This window comes from Poecilia formosa, unplaced genomic scaffold (genome assembly GCF_000485575.1).
Source record: "Poecilia formosa unplaced genomic scaffold, Poecilia_formosa-5.1.2 Scaffold243, whole genome shotgun sequence".
Classification (NCBI taxonomy): Eukaryota; Metazoa; Chordata; class Actinopteri; order Cyprinodontiformes; family Poeciliidae; genus Poecilia; species Poecilia formosa.
In genome coordinates this window covers 833,129-860,055 of record NW_006800182.1, presented here as the reverse complement: position 1 = coordinate 860,055, position 26,927 = coordinate 833,129, and the positions used below count along the sequence as shown (strand labels likewise).

Below are 26,927 nucleotides of genomic sequence, written 5' to 3'. Positions count from 1 at the left end.
TAAAGAAAAACATGATTGATAGACATGGAAAGTGTTTTATAAATCAGCCTGGCACACACTGGGAACTTAAAGTGAACCTATAGAGATTTATTATAAGACACTTAAGAAATCAGGTCAGTATCACTATAAGATACTGACCTGATTAGTTACAAACATTATGAAGAAAAAGCATAAATGAATACAGAGTATTAATAAAAAAAAATGTATCAGATGTATTTTGTCAGAACATACTAAAGATGTTTTAACAGATTCCACATTTATTTAAATTTAATTTTAAATGTGAAAAACCATGACATGAAAATGTTTTAGTGATGGAGCTGCTGGGCTTGAGTCCAAGGCATTGCTGACATCTAAATTAAGTTTTGATTTTGAAATATATTTTTATGATGAATTGATATTGATAATAGCGACAAAATTCCCTTAAAAGAATTGGTGGCATTATATAGGAGCAACATTTATTGGCGAAAATAAAGAATAGAAGAGGTAGGATTTCTTGGAAGTGAAATGAAGATAAATGAGATGTTGAAGATGAACCTGCACTGATGTGAAAAACAGCTCAGCTCTGTCTGAATAAAAAATAGCTCAACGCTTGAGAGGATTATATTTAAAAGTTTTTATCTCTGGAAGGAGAACAAGGGTCAGGACCTGACCACTTTTAAACTACGAGACCAAAATGGATTCTAATCTGAAAAAAGGCGTTCAATAAATTAATAAAAAATCTACGGTAGTTAAATGTTGGAGCTGTCATCTTTTTTTAAAGGGGAATATGTTTTCTAGCATGATGAAAGGTGTTCCAAATAACTATAAATAATGATTATTTAAAAAATGCTGCACTTTTAAGTTAGTTTTTATGCTCAAACTGCTTTAATACTTTAATACTGTGCTAAATGTTGTCTATTGTAGTAGTGTTTTTGTCTTCAGGATTAATATTTCCTTACCACTGTCTTTTTGGAGGGATCTGTATCTTATGTTTTAACAGATAGACAAATAGAACAGAATCAGCATCCTCTCCTTTATGGAGCAAACACAACCCATCTGTTGTTTGTATTTATTTCAGCTTGCAAGTCTGCAAACATCGACCTGGTGCTTCTGATCGACGGCTCTAAGAGCGTCCGCCCTCAAAACTTTGAGCTCGTCAAAAAGTTTGTCAATCAGGTAGTTGTTTTTTCTGACATATTTGTGATGTATTACAGAGTGTTGACAACATGATCAACAGACCACAAAACTGTGACAAATGCATCATGTAAATGTTGATTTTACTTAAAGAAAACTTAGTAATAAATATATTAGGTTAGTATTTGTATTTTCCACCCTCGGGACAAGAAAATATTTTTACAGTAGAGTTGGATTTTATTTTAGGAGTGATATATAAATAAAAACTAAAAAAAATAAATAAAAACTGGAAGAAGCAGCTGATGTCTTGCTTATTTCCTGACACCCTTCAGGTTGTCGACTCTCTGGACGTGTCTGCTCATGGTACCAGAGTCGGTCTGGTTCAGTACTCCAGCCGGGTCAGGACAGAGTTCCCACTCAACATGTACCACACTGCTGAAGACATCAAAGCTGCAGTCATGAAGGTAGCATAAAACACGTGAAATTATCCTTATGTGCTAAAATCTGCTTCACTCGGAGGCAAAATGATCACAACAGAATTGTTTAATGGCTTTACAACATCTATTCTTCTAGGTTGACTACATGGAAAAAGGAACAATGACAGGTCTGGCACTTAAACACATGCTGGAGTACAGCTTCTCAGAAGCAGAAGGCGCCCGTCCAGCCAGTCGCAACATCCCCCGCATTGGACTGGTTTTCACAGACGGGCGATCCCAAGATGACATCAGCGAATACGCCAAAAAGGCTAAAGAAGCCGGTCAGTACCAGTTCGGGTTTTTTTTCTATCTATAAAAGGTTGACATTCATCATGGTCATTAATCTCATTTTTGTACTTTAAACAATAAGTTTGAAAACTTTGTTTCCAGGGTTGGATAATCATGCAACATGCTAGCCAGTTATATCGGCTCTAAAACTATCTAGATTGTTTGTTTGGGATCATTGCCCTTTTGGAAAACCAAACTGTGTCCAAGTTTTACCCACATGACCCAAACTATCCACTGTCAAATTAAATAAATTGGTTAGGATGACCGGGGACCATACAGGAACCACCAAACCATGAACTAAAATCTGCTGGAACAGCAGTGTCCACAGAGAAGCAAGTTATCCATTGATAGAGAAAGCACTAACCAAGAAAAAACAATTTCTCCAAAGTGAACACTCTCAAGCTTTACTGCAGCTATTTACATGTACAAGTCAAATTCCTCCTGGAGAGAGGTTTCATAATCAGATGAACAAAGATGGAGCTATTCATCCACAACAAGAGATGTGTTTTCAAAGTGAAGATGATATTTTAAATGCAGGGGAATCTGTGAAAGCCTTCAGTGGTAGCATCATCGTCAGAAGAAGTGCTACCTTAACATTCTACATCTGTGTATTAAATCAACAGCTATGACTGAAACTCTGAAACAGTTTGGTCTTTCAACAAGATATTGATTCCAGGCACGCAGCACGACACACAGACAGGCCAACATTAATCCTCTGCAGGGTCCTTTCCTGAAATGGCAGACTCATCCCTGTTAAAAAATGCTTAGGCTATTCTTAACAGTCAGCATGCCAACTATTATAAATAAAATGCACCATTTTATGTAATAAGTGGGTTAAAATGTCCAGCCTGAATTCTGCCAGAATCTTGTTAATGGTTATGTTGTTTGCCATGTGACATTTAACCAAATAGGGGGGGCGGGGTGTATTTACTATACATATGTATTTGCACATATATGTACATATAATTTTGACTGGGGAAAATTCTCAATGAATTAAGTTTTGTGCACCCAGTTTATGTTTTTGAAAGTTACTGATGAAAAAAATCATTTAAAAACTCTATAATATGTAATTCCTGCCTGTTATGAGTTCATGTTAATTTTTCAAATTCATTGTACATTTTAAAGCATTTAGTATACATTTTGAGCTAATGTTTATCTGTATGCCTGCAGGAATCACCATGTATGCTGTTGGTGTGGGCAAAGCTGTGGAAGATGAGCTGCGTGAGATTGCCTCTGATCCTGTGGAAAAACATTTCTATTACACGACAGATTTCAGTGCCATCAACACCATCGCAGACAACCTCAAACTTAATGTGTGCCCAGGTAAAAAAAGAAAGAAAGAAAGAAACGGCCAAGGAAAAGATCTAAACAAACAAATCCTCATGAGGAGGAAGTTTAAATTGCAAAGATTATAAATAACAAGAATCAATCATTTTCCCTTGTTTTTACTGTTTTTCTATGTGTTTTTTACATAACATTCTTCATTGATTAGATTTAGGCAATAAATCTTTTTATATTATCAATTGAAGAGTTGGAAAAAAAACCCTTTTATTTATTTCACTATGCACTAATCAATATTCACCCATCAGATGAAGTACTGTGACTCAATAACAAAAGATGCCCTGTTGTTTGTCGCCATCTACTGGCAAACTTATAACATGGCAGTTTCTCAGGAAACTGCATTGAAATATAAGGCAACAGAAAATCACCATAAATCATATATAAGTTGATATAAAGTCTGAAATTTGAACAGACAAACTTGTTGACCTTTACTTCAAAATCTCAAAAATGTAAATGAATAATGAATGTAATAACTTTGTGAGAACAACATTTTTTATTTTTATATTTTTTGTCTGCAGCGGAGAGTCAGGGGGAGGTTGAAGTAAAGGATCCATGTGCCTGTGAGAACCTGGTGGAGTTCCAGCAGGCCACCATGAACAGCCTGGATCAGTTCACACAAAAACATATCCTTTCAAAATAATTCAACAGATCTTTAGCATGCAAGTGTTACTCTTTATATATATTTATGATTTGAAACGTTCAGTCAAATGGAAAAATAAGCAACATTTGTGAAAAAGTGTAAGGAGTATGAAGGCTTTTGCAAATCACCATAACACAGCAGCAGCTGCAGCATTCCTTTATTTGTTGCTCCTTAATAAAATATCCACTAGCTTCTATGGCTGCCCGTTTGGAGCAACTGGAGAACCAGCTCCTGTCCAGGAAGTGATGTGGTCAAACAGAGTGACCACACAGGACAGCAGGAAAACCGGAGGGAAAAAGAAGAAAAAGACTCATCCTGGAAAACTTTAACCAACTGGGATCTACAGCATGACACCTCTCACATTAAACTGATGATTTTACAACACCTTCACAGATCTTAGGAACTCTGTTAGAAATATGTTACAGTTTATGGTTTGGGGAAAAAAATATTTCTGTTGTAGCTGTAAGTGGTATAGATGAATAAAATTCCCAAACACCAATGTACAATGTAGCTGTAAAAAATGTTGTATTAAAAAAAAAAAAAAAAAAATACAACCTCAAAACTTGCCCCTGTTTTACAGTGTTCTTTTACACAGAACATAATCAATACCTTTGTTTATTAAACAGCATTTTGTTACTGGTTTATTTCTAACAAGCACGCCAATCTAAGCAGGGTGTCTGTTTTTTGTAAACTAGATGTAATGAATGTATTTTAGGTACAAGACGTCAGCTCACAGTTAAATTATCAAGTTTCTTTATAGTCACAGTCATTCAGTGCACTATTTATACCGAACCCTTTTTACAGTTTGACAAAATATGTATTGATGGCAGGTTGCAGTTTTTAATTTAATTTTTTTAACCAGCAGCAGAAACACAAAGACACCAAAGCAGGACACGAGTTCTTGATGCCACTTCTATCAACTCTCTGGTTTATGTCACATAACATTTTTTATGTTTTGCCTCCAGAGCAAATTCTCAAACCAAATCATCAAAAAGTAGAAATGGTTTTAATATAAAAGGGAATTTAAGAAATTTTGAGTCTTAATGTTTACTGAAGCTGTGGTGTTAATTCAATAGAGAAATCTGCCAATGCTGAAGGACTTACTGCTTTTATTTTTTAAGAATATTTATAATTTTAAGCATTTATCAAATATTCTGAAATATAATATATATATATTTGAGAAGCTACATTATTTGATTTTAGAAATTTCATCCTAAATCGATAGAAATTTCTTGTTAGTTTAGGTGTTTAATTATTTTGGTTTGTACCAATAATACCAACATAAATTTATAGCCCTTAATTTTGGAATATCTGTATAATTTTGTATATTTTCTGATAACTACTTTTGTATTTTTGTAATGAAACTTTGTATCAAACCAAAGAGGGCAATAAAGGACTAAACATTTTGCTGCTGAGTGTTTTACATTTTCTTTTTTTGGTCCTTACTTTTTACTATTTTTAGATATGCAGATGTTTTTTGGCCACACTTTAGAGAATTGTAGGCTGTTAACAATTCTGGCTAAAATGGATTTATTATTCAGTAATTAAATTGAATTTTAGTCAAATGTTTTTAAGTGACCTCAGTAAGTCCCAAAGACAATAACAACAAAAAAATCATCTTTGTAGCAACTTCAGTTTCTTTTTGTTGTTTTTTCCAGAAATCTTTGTAGCATAAGGAAAGGGAACAACAAGAAACAGGAAATATTGTCAATAGTAAAGAAAAAGAGAAAAGTTCATCTCCTTAGGTCACAAGGCAGTAGACGTAAAGAAAACCAAATGGTTGGGCCTCCTAATCTGTATATTTTGTTCAAACTGGAAGTTTGGAGGAAGAAACAAAATCAAAATTGCCCATTAAATTTCACCCAGAAACTTCAAGAAAATGTGTGAAGTTTTTTAAAACACAACAGAAGTATAAAAAAACACTAGTTGTTACCTAATATATATCTTTAATTTGAAAAGTTATTAGGTCATAATGCTCTTGGTCAATATAGAGAAATTTCCTTTCAGTGAGTTTATTTGAAATTTAGGGGGAAAAGCACCAACAGAATATCAAAAATATTTTCATAAACAAGTAAGAAAAAAAGATTACTTCATAAAAGTAAACTAAACTAAGTGAAAAGCAGTTATCCAAGTGAGCAATAAAGTTGCTCTCCTAATGGATTTGATTAAAGGCCTTGTGTGCAGTGAATTAGTTTGAAAAGAATCTTTCTAACATCATTAACCTTAATCATCTGCACTTTGTTTTATGTAATTGGAACAGACATTTCAACTAATCAGTCTAATGTTTTCTTACTGATTCTTTAATAGCATTCACAACAACCTCTCTCAGAAGACTTATTTAATAGAGCCCCTTGTGGTTGTATGGTGGATAATGCATTGAATCCCAAATAACAACCCACCCCTCTGTGTGTGACCTTTACAGCTGGAGTCCAAAGAGGATTACCAACATGGTTGTTTGCTTGTCCTGGAGCATCACTTGACTTTTGAACTCTGAGGATTACTCGAAATGTTAGGATATCCCTACTGTATTGCAAAAAGGAAGTAAGTGCAATAACTTTGCAAGTTTGAAAGAGAAGTTTGCATTTATGAATCATAACAAAATACATGACCTAAATCCACTAAATGTAAACTCTAAGCCGTATCTAAGACTTTTTTCAAACACAGTTTTGTTACAATCAAAGATGGTTATATTTACAAAAATGAATCCCCTCATCACCTTGGTTGCACCTTTAGATTCAGTTTCTGAAAATATTCAGTGACAATGGGGAACTTGCGGTGAGTCCAATTTTCACTGGAAACAAGGCCAACAAACTGCCTGTAATGAGGGCCAGACTCTGATAATGCTTGTACTTGAACATTACAGCACATATCTATGGGCCTGGAACTTTGTACTCCAAAAGTTGTGACCAAAATGAAAATTAACCATTCAGTATAACCTGACAAATAATGATGTTAGAGAAGGAATTGGCCATTAATCTCACAATTTCTTAATCTCTCCCTATCTATGTGAATCAATCATTTTATTGAAAAAGTGAGGGAAAACAAATAAATCTTCACAGGAGAAAATAATCTAACAAAGTTATCCTGAGGTTTAATTGGGAAATGTTTAAATTACCAAACTCAGGAAGGGATATATCAAACCTCAGTTAATGTCAAGGTAGCTAAATGCTATTGTTGAGACGCACAAACAGGCCTCCTGACACATACGCAACACCCCTGGCGATACAGGCTGTGTTGAAATTGTTCTGATGAATTGTTTGTTATATAATTTTCCAAATACTACCAAGATTCATTAGTTCAGTTATTTATGACATAAGGGTTCAAACTTTTTGGAAGCACATAAAAACGTATTTACTGTGTACAATGTGTAAAACTCTCAGTGAAACCTATACTTCTAATTTAGTTATTCAGTCTTGTGTATATATAACCTGTGTTGAACTTAAATTTCTTAATAAACTTTTCTTTATCAAATAAATGTATTTCAAACAATTCTATAATGTATATAAAACAAGTCGTAAAGTAATATCTTATTTTTATAAAACCTTTCACAGACATATCACAGAGTGCTTCACAAAGTCAAAACAAAAAGTAAAAACAACAGTAATCAAAGGTCTGTCTGAATAAAATTGTCTCTAGTTGTTTTTTTTTAAATAATCTGTGGAGTCTGTCTAGCGTATGCAGAGTGTCAGGGTATTATATATCCACCATGTGATTTCTAACAGAAGTAAATATTTTTGAGAAATATTGGTTACTAATCCTGAGGAAAAATAGTTGCATAATAAATTAATTTAGATGCATAAAGTAAGAAGTAGGTGTTAGAAAGTAAGATGAGGTGTTATTTAAAGTGATTAAATTATATTTCATAGCAATGGTCTGTACAGTCTTTGTGGGCCACAGTCCTGCAACTTTTAGGTGTGTCCCTTGTTCTACGCACAACTGGTTGACGATTCTGTGTGATACTACTGCCACCTACTGGTGTGACTGCAGAACTACAGATACATCCGACAAAAATACTGGAACTTTACAATTGAACAATTATGAACCATTTTATGCACCAATTTAGACACTTTTAGCAAAACACTTAGCCAAGTGCTACAATGGTTTGGAAAATGGGCTTGTTTGGAATAAAATCCTTCTCCACTACTACACCTCAGAGGCACATTTAACAAAAACTTCACTTTTAGACGCTTCATCGTCTTCTGGTTATTCATGGTGTCACAGCCAAGTAGAGAAATGGGTCTTGTGGCGCCCATATGTATCAAAGTAAAAATGCTGATCAGAACATCAATAGAAACTGTAGCGTTAGCCTGAATACGGTCAGGTTTTTTGTTTTTTAGATTTAAATGAAACCTGTGGGGAGGGAAGCTGTGCAAAGGTCAATCACAATTTGAATGTTTATTACCCTTCACTGAAATTGTTTCTTTTTTTTTTTTTGAGGCCTAAACATTTTTGCATAAGTGACAGTTGTGCAATACATTTAAGAATTCAAAAGAGTTCTTACATTTGAAAGTCACAATGTCTAACTTTATCATAGAAGTTTGAAATTTGGTACATTTGCAGAACTTCTCAACCGAGTGTAGAGACACACTGACTATAGACAACCGAATGGCACCCAGTGGAAAAGTGACTGAGACAGAGGGTTTGAATTGGCAGCCCACCAGTTACAGGACAACTTAACTTCATAATAAACTAAACAAAGTGAAAAGTAGTTTGCAAAGTAAGCAACAAAGCTGCTGTCCTGGTGGATTTGATTAAAAACTCTGTGTGGAGGGGATTTGTTTGAAAACAATCTTCCAAATCTTGTTAACCTTATGCATATGATTGCTATCAAACATGTTGAACTTTGTTCCTAATTGGGATTTCAAATAAATAATCACCTTAATGTTTCCTTTGCTGATTCTTTAATAGCATTCACAACAACCTCTCTCAAAAGGCTCATTTAGTAAATCCCCTTGGTGGTTTTATTGTGGATAAGGCACTGAATCCCAAATAACAACCCACCCCTCTGTGCCTGACCTTTACAGCTGGAGTCTAAAGAGAGTTATGGAGATGCTTGTTTGCTCATCCTGCAGCACGACTTGTCTTTTGAACTCTGAGGATTACTGGAAATGTCAGGATGTCCCAGTTGTATTGCCAGTAGAAGTGAGTGCAGCAGCATTGCAAGTTTTCAAAAGAAGTTTTAACTTATGAATCATAACAGAAAAAAGTTAAACTTGCAGGGCCTACAATTAGAATGAATAGATTCACTAAATGCAAACAAAAATCTAAACCATGTTTCTTTTTCATAAAACTGTTGTTGCACATTCAAAGAGAGCTAAGGTTAAAACTCTCTTTGAAGTCTTAAGCCTTATCGTTAATGAAATGTTATATACTGTGTCCTTACTTAAAATCCAAAACTAACCATTAGAAACACTAATGGCAAAGGTAACCCATGAAAAAAGCACTATTAGCATGTTCAAAACCCCTAACAACTTCTTTTTACAATTCAATTTATTTAGTTTTCTTGAAAGATAACAAACATTATTGTAGCTATGTACAATAATGTAACTATGTAAGCATATTTCCTAAAATGATCAGAATTTATATTCTAAAGCAGGCATCTGGGAAAAAAAAAATGTTACAACAGATCTGACATGTTGACCAAATTGGATGATGTACAGAACTGAGAACAGAAGTACGAAGCTTTGAAATAAAGTCTTCGTTTTTTCTTCTTTCTATCATATCTAGCAACTGAACAAGTATTTGTGATTTTTTTTAACTGTGTCAGTGACAGATCAGTAAAAGATTTAGATAATAGATGGTTTTGTATGTTTGGAGATTTCATCCAGTCAAATATGCATACACACACACACACACACACACACATACATGTACACACACACAGTATCACAAGGGCTGCTAATTTGTACGTATGCACAGGCACACCAATGAACCCTTAGACTGATGCCATCCAAACTATATAAAGAATAGAATGTCAGTATTAGTGTTGTTTTAATCTGACAAAGATCCTGTAGACTTTGGCATTAAAACAAAGGAAAACATAATCTTCACACACAATAAAAGCAAGCTGACTGAGTTGAACTGGATGTCTTTAGCACATTTTAACCTTCCTGAATAAGAAACAGGTAAAAAAAAAAATCTAGCCAAAAACCAAACCAAAACAAAACAACAACAAAACAAAATTGCTGATGTGGTGATCTTGAGTTCAAGGTTAGTGCTTCTATTTTACCTCTTGAAAATGTCCTGCATTTACATCTTCATGAAAAAGTATATTATTTGTATAGATATTTAGTGCAATTACCCAGATTTTGCTTAGAGGTGTGAATTAATTTATGGAGTTAGGCTCCTCTTTTCCCAACTCATTACGTTTTTTGTAATGTTATGCTTTTAATGATTGACAGCCTAAACGTTGAAATTGATTATTTACTTTACATGACAGTTGAAAAAGGTTTTTTATGCAACAATTATTTTCATTTGGTGTTAAAAGAAAGCAGGAGTGCTGGATTGTAAAACTCTAAGAAGAGCCTGTGATTGTTGTTATATCATTCCTTTAAGAAGGAGAGCATGTTAAAAGAGACACCATAACATTTTCTAAAGATTCATTGATGGGCAGAAAGTTTCAATGTGGTTCCAAATCTAAGCAATTTTACAACATGATGTACAAAATGCCAAAACTTAACTTCTGAGCAAAAGCAAGTTTGGGTTTGTAAGTGTCAGAAGTGCTTAAACAAAGTTATGCACCTTTATAGGGTTTAGAGTTCAACCATCAACTATTATGAAAACCAGAAAAAAAAAACAAAAAAAAAACTTTTGATATTGGATCTCTGTAAAAGATGAAACACTTTCTTCTTTTCTCTTTACAGGCTGGAAAAGATGAATATATCCATTGCTAATGTGACAGGAGTTCCAGATAACCGGGATTCCTTCACCAAGGCTGTGATTAAGAATGTTATTGTTGTGGTTCTTAGCATTTCCATCAACTACATCAATGCAGGACTCATTCATACGTTCTGCGGAAACCAGGTCATTATTTTAATCATATTTACTGCCTTCAGGATACAGTTATTTCAGAATTATATTGAATAGAAAACTAATGGTAAGGTTTTACATTTAAATTGAAGCAGAATATTAAATGCAGTATCTTCCAAAAGTATTCACATATTTCAATTTTACATGTTTTTCATGCTAAAGCCATACTAAAGTTGGCTGTGATTTAATTTGACAGACCAATACAAAGTAGCACAGAAAAGTGATGTGGAAGGAAAATGATGCATAGTGTTTAAAGTTCTTAGCATTTAGGATCAGTAATTTATTAGAAAAGCCATCTCTCACTGCAGGTTTTTTAAACAATGGGCCTCTTTTCCACAAAGGACAGATTTTTATAGTGTAAAATTAATAGTTGTCATGCAACACATGCAACATAAAATTTCTGTCATTTTCTGTCAGTTCCCAACAGTATTGCATAAGACCTCATAATTATTTGGTCCATCATTTGACATAAAATGTAAATTCTTGACTGCTATACACACCGCTACAATAATGTGCTGTTTTACTGTTTTTGTTGTTTTTCTCCAGATCTTCAACACAAATCCCCGGTACATCCTGTTTGTTCACTTGGTGATCAATGACATGATCCAAGTAACGCTGACTGTTGCACTGTTCATCATTAGCTACATCCTCTACAAGATCCATGTATTTGTCTGTTGCATCTTAATACTGATTGCCCTCTTCACTACTGAAAACACCCCGCTGAACCTGGCCTGCATGGCAGTGGAGTGCTACATCGCCATCTGCATCCCCCTCCGCCACGCTCAGATCTGCACGATCAAGAGAACGAGGCTGCTGATTTCCTTAATCTGGATCACCAGCTTGGTGTCTGTTCTCCCTGATCTCTTCATTACCTTGGCCACGGAGCCACTGGACTATTTTAATACACAAGTGTTTTGCCTTAGGGAAACTGCTTTTCGAAGTCCCAGAATCATAGAGAGAAGGAATATTACATATATTGTATATCTGGTTCTCGTTTGGTGCATTATTTTTTTCATTTATTTCCGCATACTATTTACGGCAAGAACAGCAAGTAGACATGCTAAAAAGGCGAGGAACACAGTCCTCCTTCACGGGCTTCAGCTTCTTTTGTGCATGGCAACGTATGCAGAACACCTGGTGAAACAGGCTGTGTTGCAATGGCTTCCTAAGTATTACTCAGATTCTCTGTTTGTTTGTTATATAATTTTCCAAATACTACCAAGATCTATTAGTTCAATTATCTATGGCATAAGGGACAAAACCTTCAGGAAGCACCTAAAAAGGTATTTACTATGTAAGGTGAGCCCACAGTGATATTAATAAGGTATATATATCTCAAGTTTTTTTTCAGTCTTTTCGTGTGACCTGTATTAAATCTCAAAATAACTTACTAAAACACTGTCAACTTTTCTAAGACAATGTGTTGCATTGTCAAATGGTAGCAAATGTCACAACTCTTGAGAACGTTATCAGCAGGTTTAATGACATTCAAAAGGGTGAATCTGAAAACTAGAAAAACCAGACAATTTAAATATGGATATGAGCTGCAGCATAATATGCACTTTTATAATTGCGACTGTATATATTTAATGAAAATACATGGACGCCATCTTGGAGAACCTCGCAAGTCGCAGGTCGTTTGTATAACCAAAGGACTCGTTTTATTGTGAAGTAATGGACAACATATTGAACAAAAAGAAAGTTACAAAATAATACCTTTACAATATCCTACCGGAAATGCAATCTTAAACGAACTATGTATGCAGTAATTTCCTTCAACAGGACAGCATGAAGTGCCTGTTGACGCCACCTCTGTTTTGCTCGACTGAGATCTACTTCTGTTCAATAAAGTTTTGATCAAAAAAAAAAAAAATAAATAAAAAAACGCAATACCTAAAAAGAATACTTGAGGGCGGGTTTCCTTTCCCTTTGTTGGTCTTAAAAAGATGAAAATGAGTTTTTGAAAGTCAACATTTTACAACTTGATAAACGAACATTTGAAAGAGATCAGTTTTAAATGTTTGTCCATATTTTCAAAGTGAATTTCTGGGCATTTTGGTTACAAAAATGAATATGGTTTTGTGTTGTCTCTTATTTATTTCTTTTTCTTTGAGTAAACACGTCATTGTGACGTGCAATAGTTTAAACTGCCCAATAATCAATACCTAAAAATAATGTCATGATCCTTTTAAACACATCGGAATGTTAAGCTATAAGTTTATCACAATATGTAAACATGTCATGTTGAGTCTAGTGCAGGTATTAATAAGGTCACCATATTTCTAAGAATAAAACTGCAGTGGTAGTAGTAACTTTTATAAAGATATGTTTTTCACATATTTGTTAAAAATGTCACTATGTCATGACAGTATAACATGACACAGATAATCTGTGGGAAAATCCAATTCAAAAATTCAAAATTCAAGCTTCTCTGCCTCTCTGCCTCCTGGTACAGCCAGGACTACCAGTAAAAGTTTGACTTACTCATGCTGTGCTTTAATACAACCAGTTTACAATGGAGACTAACTTACTCAAGAATAGTAAATTTCATGTGATTAAAAAGTTTGTTTTTTAATCACATGGTCCTACTGTGGTCCTACTGCCACCTGCAAGACAATGAACCCAAAGCAACCCAAGATCCTGACAGTATCAATCTAATCAGGGAAGTTACAAATAATCCATGATGTTCACTACTTGCACTACAGACCTCAATAAATGTAACAATTTGTAAAACACAAATTGTTTTACAAATTGTTTGATAGGGATGCTATGTAAAAGACATTTCTCGGCAAAAAGAGAATAATTATCTTTGCAAAGAACCAAAACCAACTTTATTTTGTTTGTACAAGCAAGAATTGTTTATGTCTTCTCAAGCAATTGGTCAAGTATTAGTGATTTTTTAAGTGTCCTGATGTCCAATCAATTACAGAATTAGGCTATCTATAGTAAGTTTTGTGAGTCTGAAAGTTTCGTTCTGTAAAACCTGGACATCCTCTGTACACATGCAGCATCCAGAGGATTGCTAATTTCTACGTATGCACAGGCACACCCATGAACCCTTAGACTGAAGACATCCAAACTATATAAAGAATGGAACATCAGTATTAGTCTTATTTGAATCTGTCAAAGTTGATCTTGTATGAAGATTTGTCATTAAAATAACAGCAAAAAATAATTACAAATGATGGAAAAAGTAACAGTCGGCCTTTATGAGTTGAATGGGATTCTTTAATACATTTTAGCCTTTCTGAATGAAGAACAAGTACAGAAAAAATATTTGCTGGAAGATGTGGTGATCTTGAACTGAGGTTGGTGCTTCTATTTTATCATAAGGACATTTACAATGTTTATCTTTTGCTGTAATAGTCTGTTTTTGTTGAAATATTTCTCACAGTTACACTGATACTTCATTACAGAAACTGTACAGTTCTACTTAAATGTGTTGATAGATTTGGTCTGTTTGATTCCTCTTTTCCCAACTTATAATGTATTTTTGTGTCATAAGTTTAGCAATTCTGAACTTAAGAGTTCAACCTGAAATTGACTTTTTTTCCCTTACCTGACAGGCTAAATGTGTAAAGATTTATTAATGTATTACAACTAAGATGGCAAGAGAAAGATTTAAATTATTACTTTGGAATGTGTTAATAAAAGGCAGTAATGTTGGCTGTGCACAACTCTTAAGAAGGACTTGTGATTGTTACATACATTTATTAAAGAAGGGTTTACAGTAAAAAGGACAGGGTATTGTTTCTTTAAGATTCTCTGATGTGCAGAAAAATAAGGTTTCGAATGCGGTCTGGATACAAATGTGATGTGATTCAATAAACTGAACAGTTAACAACAACACTGCAGACAGACAGACAGGTCTCAACACACTGATACTGATTTCTGTGCAAAACAATAACAAAACACCAGTATGGGTTTGCAAGCATTCATAGTGTTTAATTACACTTAGACATCTAAATAGGTTTTAGATGTTCTGCAAACCATAGCTATTATGAACAGGAGGAAAAGAAAACCACTTTTGATTTAAAAGAAGTTCTCTATAAAAAATGTAGTGTCTTTTTCTTTTCTCTTTACAGACCTAAAGAAATGAATGTGTCTGCTGCCAATGTGACAGTGATAGAGATTCCCTTCACCAAGGTGTTGCTCAAGAACCTCATTGTTGTGGGCCTCTGCGTTTTCATTAACTCCATCAATGCAGGACTCATTTATACCTTCTCTAAACACCAGGTCAGACATTTTAATGACATTTACTGCCTTAATCAATTAATCAAATGATTCTTCATTTGATTCACTGAAGAATCAAATGGAATACTAGTTTTATGGTAGTGCTTAGCATTTATGTTCATCATTGTGATTTTGTCAAGGTTTTGAAGCAGAAGAAGATGATTAAATACAGTGTGTTGCAACAGTATACATAGATATGATTTTTAAAATATTTTCACATGTTACAGCCAGAAACCTGCATATTGTTGTGATTTTTTGTGACAAAACAACAACACAAAGTAGCATATAAATGTGATGTGGAAGGAAAGTGAAACTCGGTTTTTCAGATTTTTTTGCATGTAAATATCAGATAAGTGTGGCTTGTGATAATGTTCACCCCATCCTCAGATACATAATGATTGATGGTAAGCAGTGAACATTGGTTTTCAGGTTTTGCCATAGTTTCTCATTTTATATTCCATCGAAACTTTAACTGGGCCATTCTAACACATGGAGATGTTTTTAACTAAACCAATACTTTGTAGTTCTAACTGTAAATTTAGGGTTTTCGTTCCTAAAAACTCCACCTTAGGTTTCATGTGTTTTGAACCCTGCAACAGGTTTATCCCTCTGTGTAGCATCATCCATCTTACCACAATTTCTGACCAGCTTCCATGTGAACTAAGCTGTACCTGTACCATTATTTATTTAGTCCATTACTCAAAATTATACATTACCTTTGACTTCTATAAGTGTCACTACTAATACAAGTGCTTTTCTTGTCTTTCTTTAGATCTTCAACACAAATCCCCGGTACATCCTGTTTGTTCACTTGGTGATCAATGACTTGATTCAAGTAACACTGAGTGTTGCACTTTTCGTCACTAGCTACTTATTCTACCTTCCTATGACTGTTTGTTGCTTCTTTATACTGATTGCTATCTTCACTACTGAAAACACCCCGCTGAACCTGGCCTGCATGGCAGTGGAGTGCTACATCGCCATCTGGATGCCCCTCCGTCACGCTCAGATCTGCACAGTTAAGAAAACACGGCTGCTGATTTTTTTAATCTGGGCCACCAGCTTGGTGTCTGTTCTCCCTGATCTCTTCATGACTTTGGCTACGGAGTCACAGGACTATTTTAAATTACGCGTGTTTTGCGTCAGGGAACTTGTTTTTAAAAATCCCAGAATAATAGAGAGGAGAAATATTACCTACATTGTATATTTGGTTTTAGTTTGGTGCATTATCTTTTTCATCTATTTCCGCATAATGTTCACAGCAAGAACAGCAAGTAAAGATGCTAAAAAGGCGAGGAACACAATCGTTCTCCATGGGTTTCAGCTTCTGTTGTGTATGGCAACATATGCAGAACACCTTGTAAAAAATATGGTGTGGCAATGGTTTCGTGATTATTATTTAGATGCTCTGTTTGCTTGTTATTTATTGTTCCAAATATTACCAAGATTTATTAGTTCAATTATCTATGGTGTGCGAGACAAAACGTTCAGAAAGCACCTGAAAGGATATTTTCTGTGTAAGATAAGCCCACAGTAACACAGTGGGGCATGTACTTTTAATTTTTGTATTCATTCATTGTATATCAACTCTATTGAATCTTATTAAAATGTTTCTTTAAAAACCTTGTTAAATTCCCTGTTCTCAACAATTTGATGTGTACGAAAACAATATATTATGAAACTGTACTTTTTAGTAACAGCAGGACCCAAGTAAATTCTTCCATTTTTAGCCTCATTTAAACATGATGCAAACGGCAGATTTATTCACATAGCCACTTTTAAAAACAACCAAAGTGGGATATTGTCAACCTTAAAGATAACAATAGAGCCAAAGCAACTTTTTGTGGAAGTTATGAAGATGACTTATAAACCATTGTTTTATTAACCAACTAAAGACCAAAAACAATCTATGTAAAATATTGATTCTTTTTGAAATTCTGATAAGTATTGGGGGGAGAAATGCATAATGTAGTATAAGCTCTATAATCATGACTATTTAAAAAGTAATTTGTAATCATAAGTACCTTAGTCATATTAAAATGATCTTTTCCAATATTGCTTTTTGTTAACTTATTTCCAGTTTACACTGAAAGATCTGTTAGAGTTAGAAAACTAAGTCCTTCATCATTGGTCACTTCTGATGTATAGGTGTGTCTGTATTAAATGAGATTCACAAATAAATACTCAGGCTAGTACCCTGATAAATATTACATAGAGAACACCCACATCAACACAGATTACTCTCAACACGCCTCTTTCAAGGTCTGTATTTTTAATCAAGAGGATTTCCATCTGTCTTTCTGGAACTTAAAACTTGATTTATGCATTTATATGTATTTTTTATCATAAGTTAAACTATGCCTTTTGTAATTTTATGTTTTATCAGATGTCTTCTTCATCAGCTCCTGGCACAAATTTCACAGTTACTGAGGGCAACCTGACCGGACCTGGAGTTAATCTGGGCATGCTTTCTTTGACTGCTGTTATATGCAATCTGGTTGTTATTTTACTCGGCATCATCACCTGCTCCATTAATACGCTAATGATTCACATATTCAACAAACATCAAGTGTGTATTTTCTTTTATAATGTGTGTTAGTGTTGTGCCTTTTTTTTGTTTCTCAATAGTTAGGTAGAAAGACTACCTAACTAGTAGGTAGTTAGGCTGTCTAAGTCCCGTTGTTTATGGGATACGAGACAAAACTTTCATAAAACTAATTGAGCACTAGTTTTATGTGCTCAATTTCATCATCTTTTTTTCTAACCCACACGTCTCTTTTATGTTACAGATTGGATCTAGCATAATAAAAATGATCCTTAACTTTTCTTTATTTCAATTATTGCATAATGTTTTCCCTATATTTCCATGCTCAGCATAGGTCTATAAAACGTGATTATTGTTGACACTGTTAAACTGACATGGTGACGAGTAGAGAGAGTTTGTGCACAATCTTTTCCATATTTTATGATACTTGACAGTGCAGTTGTTTAATTTAAACAAACTACAGTGTGATGTTTAATGTATTGTGTAATGTTTAGGTTTCTGAATTATTGGAATAGCAAAATATCTTTTTTTTTGTTAAGTTTTAAATCCAAACTGAAATGTTACAACACAGAAGTGTTTTTCATTGTTTTCTCTCACCTTGTCATTTAACTCTGGACTCATGCACTTCACAGATCTTCAGGTTCAACCCTCGCTACATCCTTTTCATCCACTTGGTGCTAAACAAAACACTCCAGTTGATACTCAGCATTTCCCTCTACCTCTTTGCCAATTCCTACTTCACCATCTATGTCTCCCTGTGCATGTTCATCCTCCTGCCGGCTATTCTCACCACCAGAAACACTCCGGTGAATCTGGCCTGCATGGCAGCAGAATGTTACATCTCCGTCTGCATCCCCCTCCGCCATGGAAACATATGTACAGTTAAGAAAACCTACATTGCCATTGGCATTATGTGGGTGATAAGCTTGCTTACTATTCTGCCTGATATCTTTATTCTTTTCATTACTGAAGAGCTGCATTTTTTGAAAACGAGAGTTTTCTGTGACAGGGACAGAGTGTTCAGAAGCAGCGTCAGTAAAAATAAGAGAGATGCGTCCCATATATTTTTTCTGGTGGTTGTTTGTCTCATTCTGTTCTACACTTATTTCAGAGTTTTGTTTGTGGCAAAAGCTGCAAATTCTGATGCTAAAAAAGCAAGAAACACTATTCTGCTTCATGGTTTTCAGATGTTGATGTGCATGACGCTGTATATGCAAACTTTACTGAAGCAGCTCCTTATATACTTGTTTCCTGGGCAGAGAATTCCCATACAGCATACTATTTTTATATTAATCCAGATCATTCCTCGCTGTCTAAGTCCCGTTGTTTATGGGATACGAGACAAAACTTTCAGAATGTACTTTAAGAAGTATTTTATATGTTTGCAAGTAAAAGCAATAAGGGTACAAACCTAACAGCGATCCAAAAGTCTTGTGAAATACACTGAGCTTTTTCAACAAAGCCTGCGTGAAAATGGGTAGTGAGTCAGTAGTTAAACATGAATATAACAAAGTGCAAGTTAACACGTCATTTTCATGCAGCATTTATTAAGGTCAATCTCAGCAAACTTAATTAACTTGTTAAATTGTTCGTTAACACAAATGACGAATCTGCCAACTAGACAAAGTAAACTGTGTTGTATACAACTAGACATGATAATGTCATGAACCTTGAGTGTTTGAGTTTTGACTGTTATTTATGTTTGGAATCCTCTATTATTGCTCAACTGCTTTTGACTCTTATAGTTAATCTTTTTCCATATCAGATCTTGCCATATAAGTTTATTCCTTCTTATTTGTTTCTGCATTTAATGCTATTTTAACAAAACAGTTGAACGCAACCTACTTCCATTTTTTTACCCTCATCCCATTTCCCTATATTATATATCCAAAAGTTGTCAAAGCATCTGCAGTCTGAACAGTCATGCCAATAATCTGGCTTTTAAATCATTGATGTGTTTCCATGGTAACCGTAATGCAGCATTAGCCCCTGGATTTTTCTTTTTCGTCACTGGATCTTTCCATTTCTCTGTCCATTGTCTACCTGAGTTCCATGTCTCCTGCATTTATCTGTAGTTTTTCTTATTTTATTAAAACACTTCATTTCTATTACAACGTGTTCTGTGTTTGTCTTCTTTTGCAATCACACGTTATGACAGACAAACTCTACTTGGCTGAGTTTCAAACTGAGCATCTAGATAAAGAAGAGTTTAAATAACTTTAAAGGAGGGATGGTTGCTGGTGCCAGATAGGCTGGTTTTATTTCAGAATTGATCCACTGAGATTTTTAAACACCGCCATGGCTTGAGTTTAAGTCAAGCTTATTTGTACAGCAAAAAGGGAGGGGTGCATTTCTGCAGATGGCAGTAGGACCNCAAGTAAAGATGCTAAAAAGGCGAGGAACACAATCGTTCTCCATGGGTTTCAGCTTCTGTTGTGTATGGCAACATATGCAGAACACCTTGTAAAAGATATGGTGTGGCAATGGTTTCGTGATTATTATTTTGACACCCTTTTTGCTTGTTATTTATTGTTCCAAATATTACCAAGATTTATTAGTTCAGTTATCTATGGTCTACGAGACAAAACGTTCAGAAAGCACCTAAAAGGACATTTACTGTGTAAAATAAATCCACAGAAACATTAGTAGGGTATGTACTTTTGATTTTTTTTCCAGTCCGGCATTATATATCACTTGTATTCAATCTTATAAATATGTTTCTTAAAAAACTTTGTTGTTTAATTATCTTTTTTCAAAAAATTATTTTGTCCATCCGTTCTTCCATCCATTTTCTTCCGCTTATCCGGAGTGGGATCACGGGGGTATTAGCCTAAGTAGGGAGGTCCAGACTTCCCTTACACCACCCACTTGGGCCAGCTCCTCTAGGGGAATCCCAAGGCTTTTCCACGCCAATCGAGAAATATAGTCCCTCCGGCATGTCCTGGGTCATCCTCTGAGTCAGGTGTCCCGGTGGGATGTGTCCAGAACATCAGGGAGACGTCCAGGAGGCGTTCATCTAGATACCCAAGTCATCTTAACTGGAGCCTCTCAATGTGAAGGAACAGTGGCCCTACTCTGAGTTTTCCCAGATGACTGAGCTTCTCACCCTATCTCTATGGGAAAGCCCAGACATAGAGAAAACTCATTTCAGTTTTCGCTTGTATCCATGACCTCATTCTTTCGGTCATGATCCAAAGCTCATGACAATGAATGAGGGTAGGAACGTAGATTGACTGGTAAATTGAGAGCTTCGCTTTTAGACTCAGCTCTCTCTTCAACACGACGGACTGGAACAGCATCCGCTTCACTGCAGACGCTGCACCAATCCACCTGTCGATCGCCCGCTACATTTTTTCCTCATTTGTGAACAAGATCCTGAGATACTTTAACTCCTCCACTTGAGGCAGGATATCCTCCCCATCCCAGAGAAGTCACTCTACCCTTTTCTGGCTCAAGACCATGGCCTTGGACTTGGAGGCACTGATCCTCATCTCGGCCACTTCACACTCGACTGCGAACCGCTCCAGTGAAAACTGTAGATCACAACCTGATGAAACCAGTAGGGGCACATCATCTGCAAAAAGCAAAAATGAGATCCTAAGGACACCAAAATGGATCCCCTCAACACCTTTACTGTGCCTAGAAATTCTGTCCACAAAGGTAATGGACAGAATCGGTGAAAAGGGCAGCCATGGCAACTGTCACTGAAAAAGAGCCCGGCTTACTGCTAGCAATGCAAACCAGGCTCTGACACCGGCTGTACAGGGACATATCAAAGGGCCCTGTACCCTTATGGGTTGCTCCATACTCCTGGAGCAATCCCACAGATCCCCCCAAGGGTTGAACACCTTCTGCAAGTCCATAAAGCACATATAGACTGGTTGGATGAACTTCCATACACCCTCCAGGATGCTGCTGAGGGTGTAGAGCTGGTCCAGTGTTACACAACCCGGAGGAAAACCCACACTGCTCTTTCTGAATCCAAGGTTTGACTATACGATGGACCTTTCTCTCCAGGACCTCTGAATATACCTTACCAGGGAGGGTTAAGAGTGTGACCTCTGTGGCTTACTCTACAGTACCCCTTTTTGAACAGGGGAACCACCACCCCCTTCTGCCAATCCAGGGGAACTGCCCCTGATGTCCACGGAATATTGCAGAGTCTCATCAACCAGCACAACCCTACAACATTCAGAGCCTTGAGGAACTCTGGGCGAATCCCATCCACCCCTGGGGCCTTGCCACAGAGGAGCTCTTTATCCACCTTAGTAACCTCATCACCAGAGATTGGAGAACCCAACTTCAATGGAAGGTATGTTGGTGGGATTGAGGACGTCTTCAAAGTATTCTGTCCACCAGCCCATAATGTCCAAAGACATGGTCAGCAGCACACCATCCCCACTAACAGTGTTCGTGCTGTAATGCTTCCCTTTCCTGAGATGCTGGATGATGGACCAAAATCGCCTTGAAGCTATGTGAAAGTCTTTCTCCATGGCCTATCCAAACTTCTCCCACATTTGAGTTTTTGCCTCAGTAACCACCTGAGCTGCCGGCCGCTCCGACTGCCTGTACCCATCAGCTGCTTCTGGAGCCCCACAGGCCAAAAAGGCCCAATAGGACTCCATTTCAATCTGACACCATCCCTTGCCGAAGGTGTGCACCTGTGGGTTTGAGGGTTGCCTCTATGACAGGCACCAACAACCTTGTGGTCACAGTTCCAATAAGCTGCCTCGACAATGGAACCACAGAACATGATCCACTCAGATTCAATGTCTCCCCACCTTCCCCAGGATGTGTTCAAAGTTCTCCCGGAGGTGAGAGTTAAAGCTCCATGTCACGGGAGACTCTGCCAAACGTTCCCAGCAGACCCTCAGAAAATGTTTGGGCCTGCTAGGTCTGACCTGGCATCCTATCCCATTACTGGAGTCAACTCACTACCAGGTAGTGGTCAGTGGACAGCTCTGTACCTCTTTTTACCTGAGTGACCAAGACATGTGGCCACAGATTCGATGAGTCTACAACAAAGTTGATCAATGAACTGCTGCCTAGGGTGTCCTGGTGTTAAGAGCACATATGGACACCATAATGAACATGGTGTTTGTTATGGACAGTCCAGGACAATAATGGCAAAACATTATTTCAGAGTTTATTTTCAATTAACTTGTAAACATTAACTTATAAGTCTTACTAATGAAACACTGACAAAGGGGTGTTGAAATCCAGGCCTTGAGGGCTGGTTTCCTCCAACTGTTAGCTGTGGCACTGGTCCAACACAACAGCAATCCAAGTGGATTGCTAATTTCTACGTATGCACGGCCACACCCATGAGCCCTTAGACTGATGCTGTCCAAACTATATAAAGAGTGAAATGTCAGTTTTAGTCTTATTTGAATCTGTCAAGTAGATCCCGTATGAAAATTTGGCATTAAAACAACTGCAAACAAATAGTTAAAGAGGAGGGAAACAACAACAGTAAACCTTTAAGAGCTAAATGAATTACTTAATATATTTTATCTTTACTTAATATATTGTGTCCGTCCTAAGTGAGGAACAAGTGAAGAAAGAAAAAAAAAATCCAATGTGGGGATCCTGAACTTGAGGTTAGTGATTCTATTTGATATTAAATACATCTGCAACTTTTACTGTCTGCTGTAAATGTCTGTTTTTGTTTCACACAATGGTTGCAAACTGCAAAATTCTACTTAAGTGTGTTTCTGGATTTAATGTGTTTTTCTTCCTCTTCTTTAACTCATATTATAATATAATGCAACTTATAATGTATTATAGTTTAATGATTCTGAGCTTAAGAGTTCACACTGAAATTTACCTTTTGTCGTACATGACAGGCTCAATATGTAAATATTCATTTCACAGTAATGTCAGTAAAATGTTGAGTGAAAGACTTAATGAGTTGTTACTTTGGTATCAGACATTGCACAACTTTAACAAGGTCTTGTGATTGTTAAATCTTTTAATGAAGGTTATACAGTGACCTAAACAATTGCATATTTCTTAAAAAATCACTGATGTGTAGAAAAATAAGGCTTCAAGTGTGGTCTGGATACAAACGTGATGTGATTTACAACATGGCAGAAACTGAACAATTAACTATAAAACTGCAGAAACAAAGAACAGCCTCATTTGTGGTACTGATGTCTGTGCAAAAATACAACATAAAATATTCTAAGCATCCAAAATCCTTGAGTAATCTTATGATTTATAGAGAATAGAATATTTAGATACCTATCTATTATGAACATGAGAAGCATAGCAGTCATTCTAAAGAAGGAGGCATGAATCTATTATCCCTATTTTATGCACCCTTCACTGGCTCCATGTTGTCTTTCAGGTTAAATTTAAGCTTTTATTTATTGTTTTAAGTGTTTGTAGTTTAAACACAACTTTTCACCTACGTCTCACCCAGAGCCCAGAGATCAGCCAACCAGCTTTTGTTGTCTGTCCCTAAAGTTAGGTTAAAGACTAGAGATGACTGAGCTTTCACTGTGGCAGTGAAAGTTGAGACTGAAAACATATTTATTTTCACTGGGCTTCAACTGCAGTTAAAAAAGGAAGTACATCAGTACACATGTACTGATGTACTTCCTATGTATGTAAGCAGTGTGTATGTGTTTGTATGTAGTGTTTGGGAAATTGCTGCAACTCAAATTACGCATGTCTTGGATTTTATTTGTATTGTGAATTTATTAGTATTTTACTGCCAATTTTGTCATCACATTTTTCATCAAACTTGGTTATATTTTATTTTATATTTATGAAGTTGTAATTATTAAAGCACTTTGGTCACTTTTGTAAATGTGCTATGTAAATAAAATTTGATAAAGTTACAGTAATTCTGTGTATCTCTTTCTACTTTCCTCTTTTACAGATCTAAAGAAATGAATGTGTCTGCTGCCAATGTGACAGTGGCTATACAATATGGAGATTCTTTCTCCAAGGCTTTGATTAAGAACCTCATTGTTGTGGCCCTCAGTATCTTCATCAACTACATCAATGCAGGACTCATTTATACCTTCTCTAAACACCAGGTCAGACATTGTAATGAGTCATACATTTATTGTATGACTGATTGAAGAATCAAATGGAAAACAAATTTTAGTGTTAAGATTTTCTGCTAGTCATCCTGATTTGGCCAGGATTTTTACATTAAAATTGAAGCAGAAGACAATGAAATGTATTGTGTTACAAAGTACTCACCAATTTTATTTGTTCACATTTTCTAATATTATAGCCACAAACGTCAATGTATTTTGTTGTGATTTTATGTGACAGAACAACACAAAGTAGAACATAAATCTGACATGGAAGAATAAGGACATGGTTTTTATATGTACAAATTAGGAAATTGTGGCTTGCAATACAGATCATTCCATCCTGAGATACATAATGATTAATAACAAGCTTATGTGAACACTATTTTAGTAATTATTACATATTTTGCAGGGACGTAGTGCCGATTTATTGCAAAATGAAGTCATTTCCTTTGGTTGTTATAAAATTGCCACATATCAAACATAACTTAAGAAATTTGACTTTGTGTTTTAATGCCTTAAAATTGGGCCTCTGTCTCTTTAAAAACTCCTTTATCAAACTCTGCTTTCAGGAAGTCATCACATCTGCCCTTTACTAACCTTTTAACTTAGCTTGTATAATGAGCTTAGCAGATGCACAATTCCACAAAGTGTTTGCTACTTGCCACTCGCTAGTCTGAAGGAGCTAAGTGAGGGAATTGTAGGGTAGTGGTGCTTTTTTGGGCTGAGTAAGTGGAAAACTGGAAAAGGCGGCGTTTGGTCCACCCAAGCGCTTTGCACAGCTTAATGGCTGCCAAGGAAAATTAAGGGATTTCTCATATATGCATGAAAAAAAAATAAGACAACATTCCAGGTATGTTTTTGATTAGGAAATAACATAACATGATGTAAACCTCAAAAAAGTAGATTTTAAGTAATACTACTCCTAAAATGAAGCAAAGAAAATGAAACAAAAGAGGAAATGAGCAATTTAGGCATAAGTTGAAGAAATACAGCAAATAAAAGTTAGAATTATAACACAAAAGCTAACAATAGTTTGTATAAAATCATGTAACCTTTTAAAACAACAGAACATTTTTTTATCTCCAGACCTAGAAAGTTAATTTTTACCTACATGCAGCAAAGATGCAATTACTGCATGCACACAGCGAGATAAGTATTTCTGACATCTGAGAATTTTAAATACAAATAATTTTTTAAAACCAATGTCGATCCCTTTATTTTTTATTAGTGAACCAGTAATGTTTTAGTTTTAATTAAAATTAACAATGCCACACTATTTATCAATAAATATTCCAATATATTGCATAAAACCTTGCCTGCATTGCCTTCCTGAGAAATTCAGTTCGATTATAATCTTGCTTCAGAGCTCAGTCTGGACTTTCTCTGATTGACTTTGATTCCTCGCATTTATTATTATAGTCTGCCTGTTATTGCTGACAGCTGAGGAAGTGAACAAAGCCGTTCAGTCTGTGTTGGCCAGGCTTCCATATTGAACTAACATAACAGGTGCCTCTTTCGGATTGGCACTTCACTCTTCAATGTGGGGGATAGTTCCTTAGAGTGTACGCAAATTCTGTTAAGCTTCGTAGCGTCAAACTGGGGCATTACACATATCATGGTCTAATATTGGCAATTGCGTAAAATTTAAAACTCCAACAAAGTCTTCTCCTCCAGAAAACAATTGTTTCTTAATACTTGAGAACCTAAACCCTCTGAAGGAATCAAAGCGTAGAACAAGTGGCTGGTTACATCAAACCTAATATCTTATTTGGTCCATCATTCCACATATGTTTTTCTTTTTTTTTTTTACTTCTATCATTGTCACTGCTAAAACATGTGCTCTGTTTTGTCTTTCTTTAGATCTTCAACACAAATCCCCGGTACATCCTGTTTGTTCACTTGGTGATCAATGACATGATCCAAGTAACGCTGACTGTCGCACTTTTCATCATTAGCTACATCTTCTTCTGGATGCCGATGACTGTTTGTTACTTCTTTATACTGATTGCTATCTTCACTACTGAAAACACCCCGCTGAACCTGGCCTGCATGGCAGTGGAGTGCTACATCGCCATCTGGATGCCCCTCCGTCACGCTCAGATCTGCACAGTTAAAAAAACACGGCTGCTGATTCTTTTAATCTGGGCCACCAGCTTGGTGTCTGTTCTCCCTGATCTCTTCATGACTTTGGCTACGGAGTCACAGGACTA

The 26,927-nt window shown here is 35.9% G+C and overlaps 4 protein-coding genes across 30 annotated transcripts in view; all 4 read left to right on the top strand.

Annotated features, from left to right (window-relative positions):
• The window catches only part of matn4 (matrilin 4), a 60,798-nt gene that overhangs the window by 22,274 nt on the left and 11,597 nt on the right, over positions 1–26,927 (top strand). For 8 of the 27 annotated variants that reach the window (XM_016680485.1, XM_007569640.2, XM_016680486.1 and 5 more), the window contains 6 exons: positions 1,058–1,155; positions 1,446–1,577; positions 1,687–1,870; positions 3,048–3,200; positions 3,737–3,841; positions 4,046–5,266. The exons of the other annotated variants lie outside the window; for them this stretch is intronic. In XM_016680485.1, coding sequence (XP_016535971.1) covers positions 1,058–1,155; positions 1,446–1,577; positions 1,687–1,870; positions 3,048–3,200; positions 3,737–3,841; positions 4,046–4,104 — 731 coding nt within the window. In that variant the 3' untranslated portion in view covers positions 4,105–5,266. Of the gene's footprint in view, positions 1–1,057; positions 1,156–1,445; positions 1,578–1,686; positions 1,871–3,047; positions 3,201–3,736; positions 3,842–4,045; positions 5,267–26,927 lie in introns of those variants that run through there. 27 annotated transcript variants of the gene reach the window in all.
• On the top strand, positions 10,732–16,686 carry LOC103150165 (uncharacterized). The gene is made up of 4 exons (XM_007569656.2): positions 10,732–10,881; positions 11,434–12,170; positions 14,973–15,123; positions 15,893–16,686. The coding sequence occupies exons 1-4, from the start codon at positions 10,732–10,734 to the stop codon at positions 16,655–16,657; spliced, it is 1,803 nt and encodes a 600-aa protein (XP_007569718.1). The 3' UTR covers positions 16,658–16,686.
• LOC103150164 (olfactory receptor 52A1-like) lies at positions 17,507–22,134 on the top strand. Its single transcript, XM_016680453.1, has 3 exons — positions 17,507–17,689; positions 18,298–19,022; positions 21,762–22,134. The coding sequence occupies exons 1-3, from the start codon at positions 17,507–17,509 to the stop codon at positions 22,132–22,134; spliced, it is 1,281 nt and encodes a 426-aa protein (XP_016535939.1).
• LOC103150163 (probable G-protein coupled receptor 21) overlaps positions 24,562–26,927 on the top strand; it is a 2,493-nt gene continuing 127 nt past the window's right edge. The window contains exons 1-2 of the mRNA XM_007569654.1: positions 24,562–24,711; positions 26,578–26,915. Coding sequence (XP_007569716.1) covers positions 24,562–24,711; positions 26,578–26,915 — 488 coding nt within the window. The remainder of the gene's footprint in view (positions 24,712–26,577; positions 26,916–26,927) is intronic.

What these genes read in the sequence shown, in the direction of transcription:
- LOC103150165 (XM_007569656.2), top strand. Translation starts at nt 10,732, where the DNA reads ATGAATATATCCATTGCTAATGTGACAGGAGTTCCAGATAACCGGGAT. An exon ending in ATACGTTCTGCGGAAACCAG is followed by an intron (nt 10,882 to 11,433) that starts GTCATTATTTTA and finishes GTTTTTCTCCAG; the next exon opens with ATCTTCAACACAAATCCCCG. An exon ending in TTCAGGAAGCACCTAAAAAG is followed by an intron (nt 12,171 to 14,972) that starts GTATTTACTATG and finishes TTCTCTTTACAG; the next exon opens with ACCTAAAGAAATGAATGTGT.
- LOC103150164 (XM_016680453.1), top strand. Translation starts at nt 17,507, where the DNA reads ATGTCTTCTTCATCAGCTCCTGGCACAAATTTCACAGTTACTGAGGGC. An exon ending in ACATATTCAACAAACATCAA is followed by an intron (nt 17,690 to 18,297) that starts GTGTGTATTTTC and finishes TGCACTTCACAG; the next exon opens with ATCTTCAGGTTCAACCCTCG. An exon ending in CGAGACAAAACTTTCAGAAT is followed by an intron (nt 19,023 to 21,761) that starts GTACTTTAAGAA and finishes CTTTTTGAACAG; the next exon opens with GGGAACCACCACCCCCTTCT.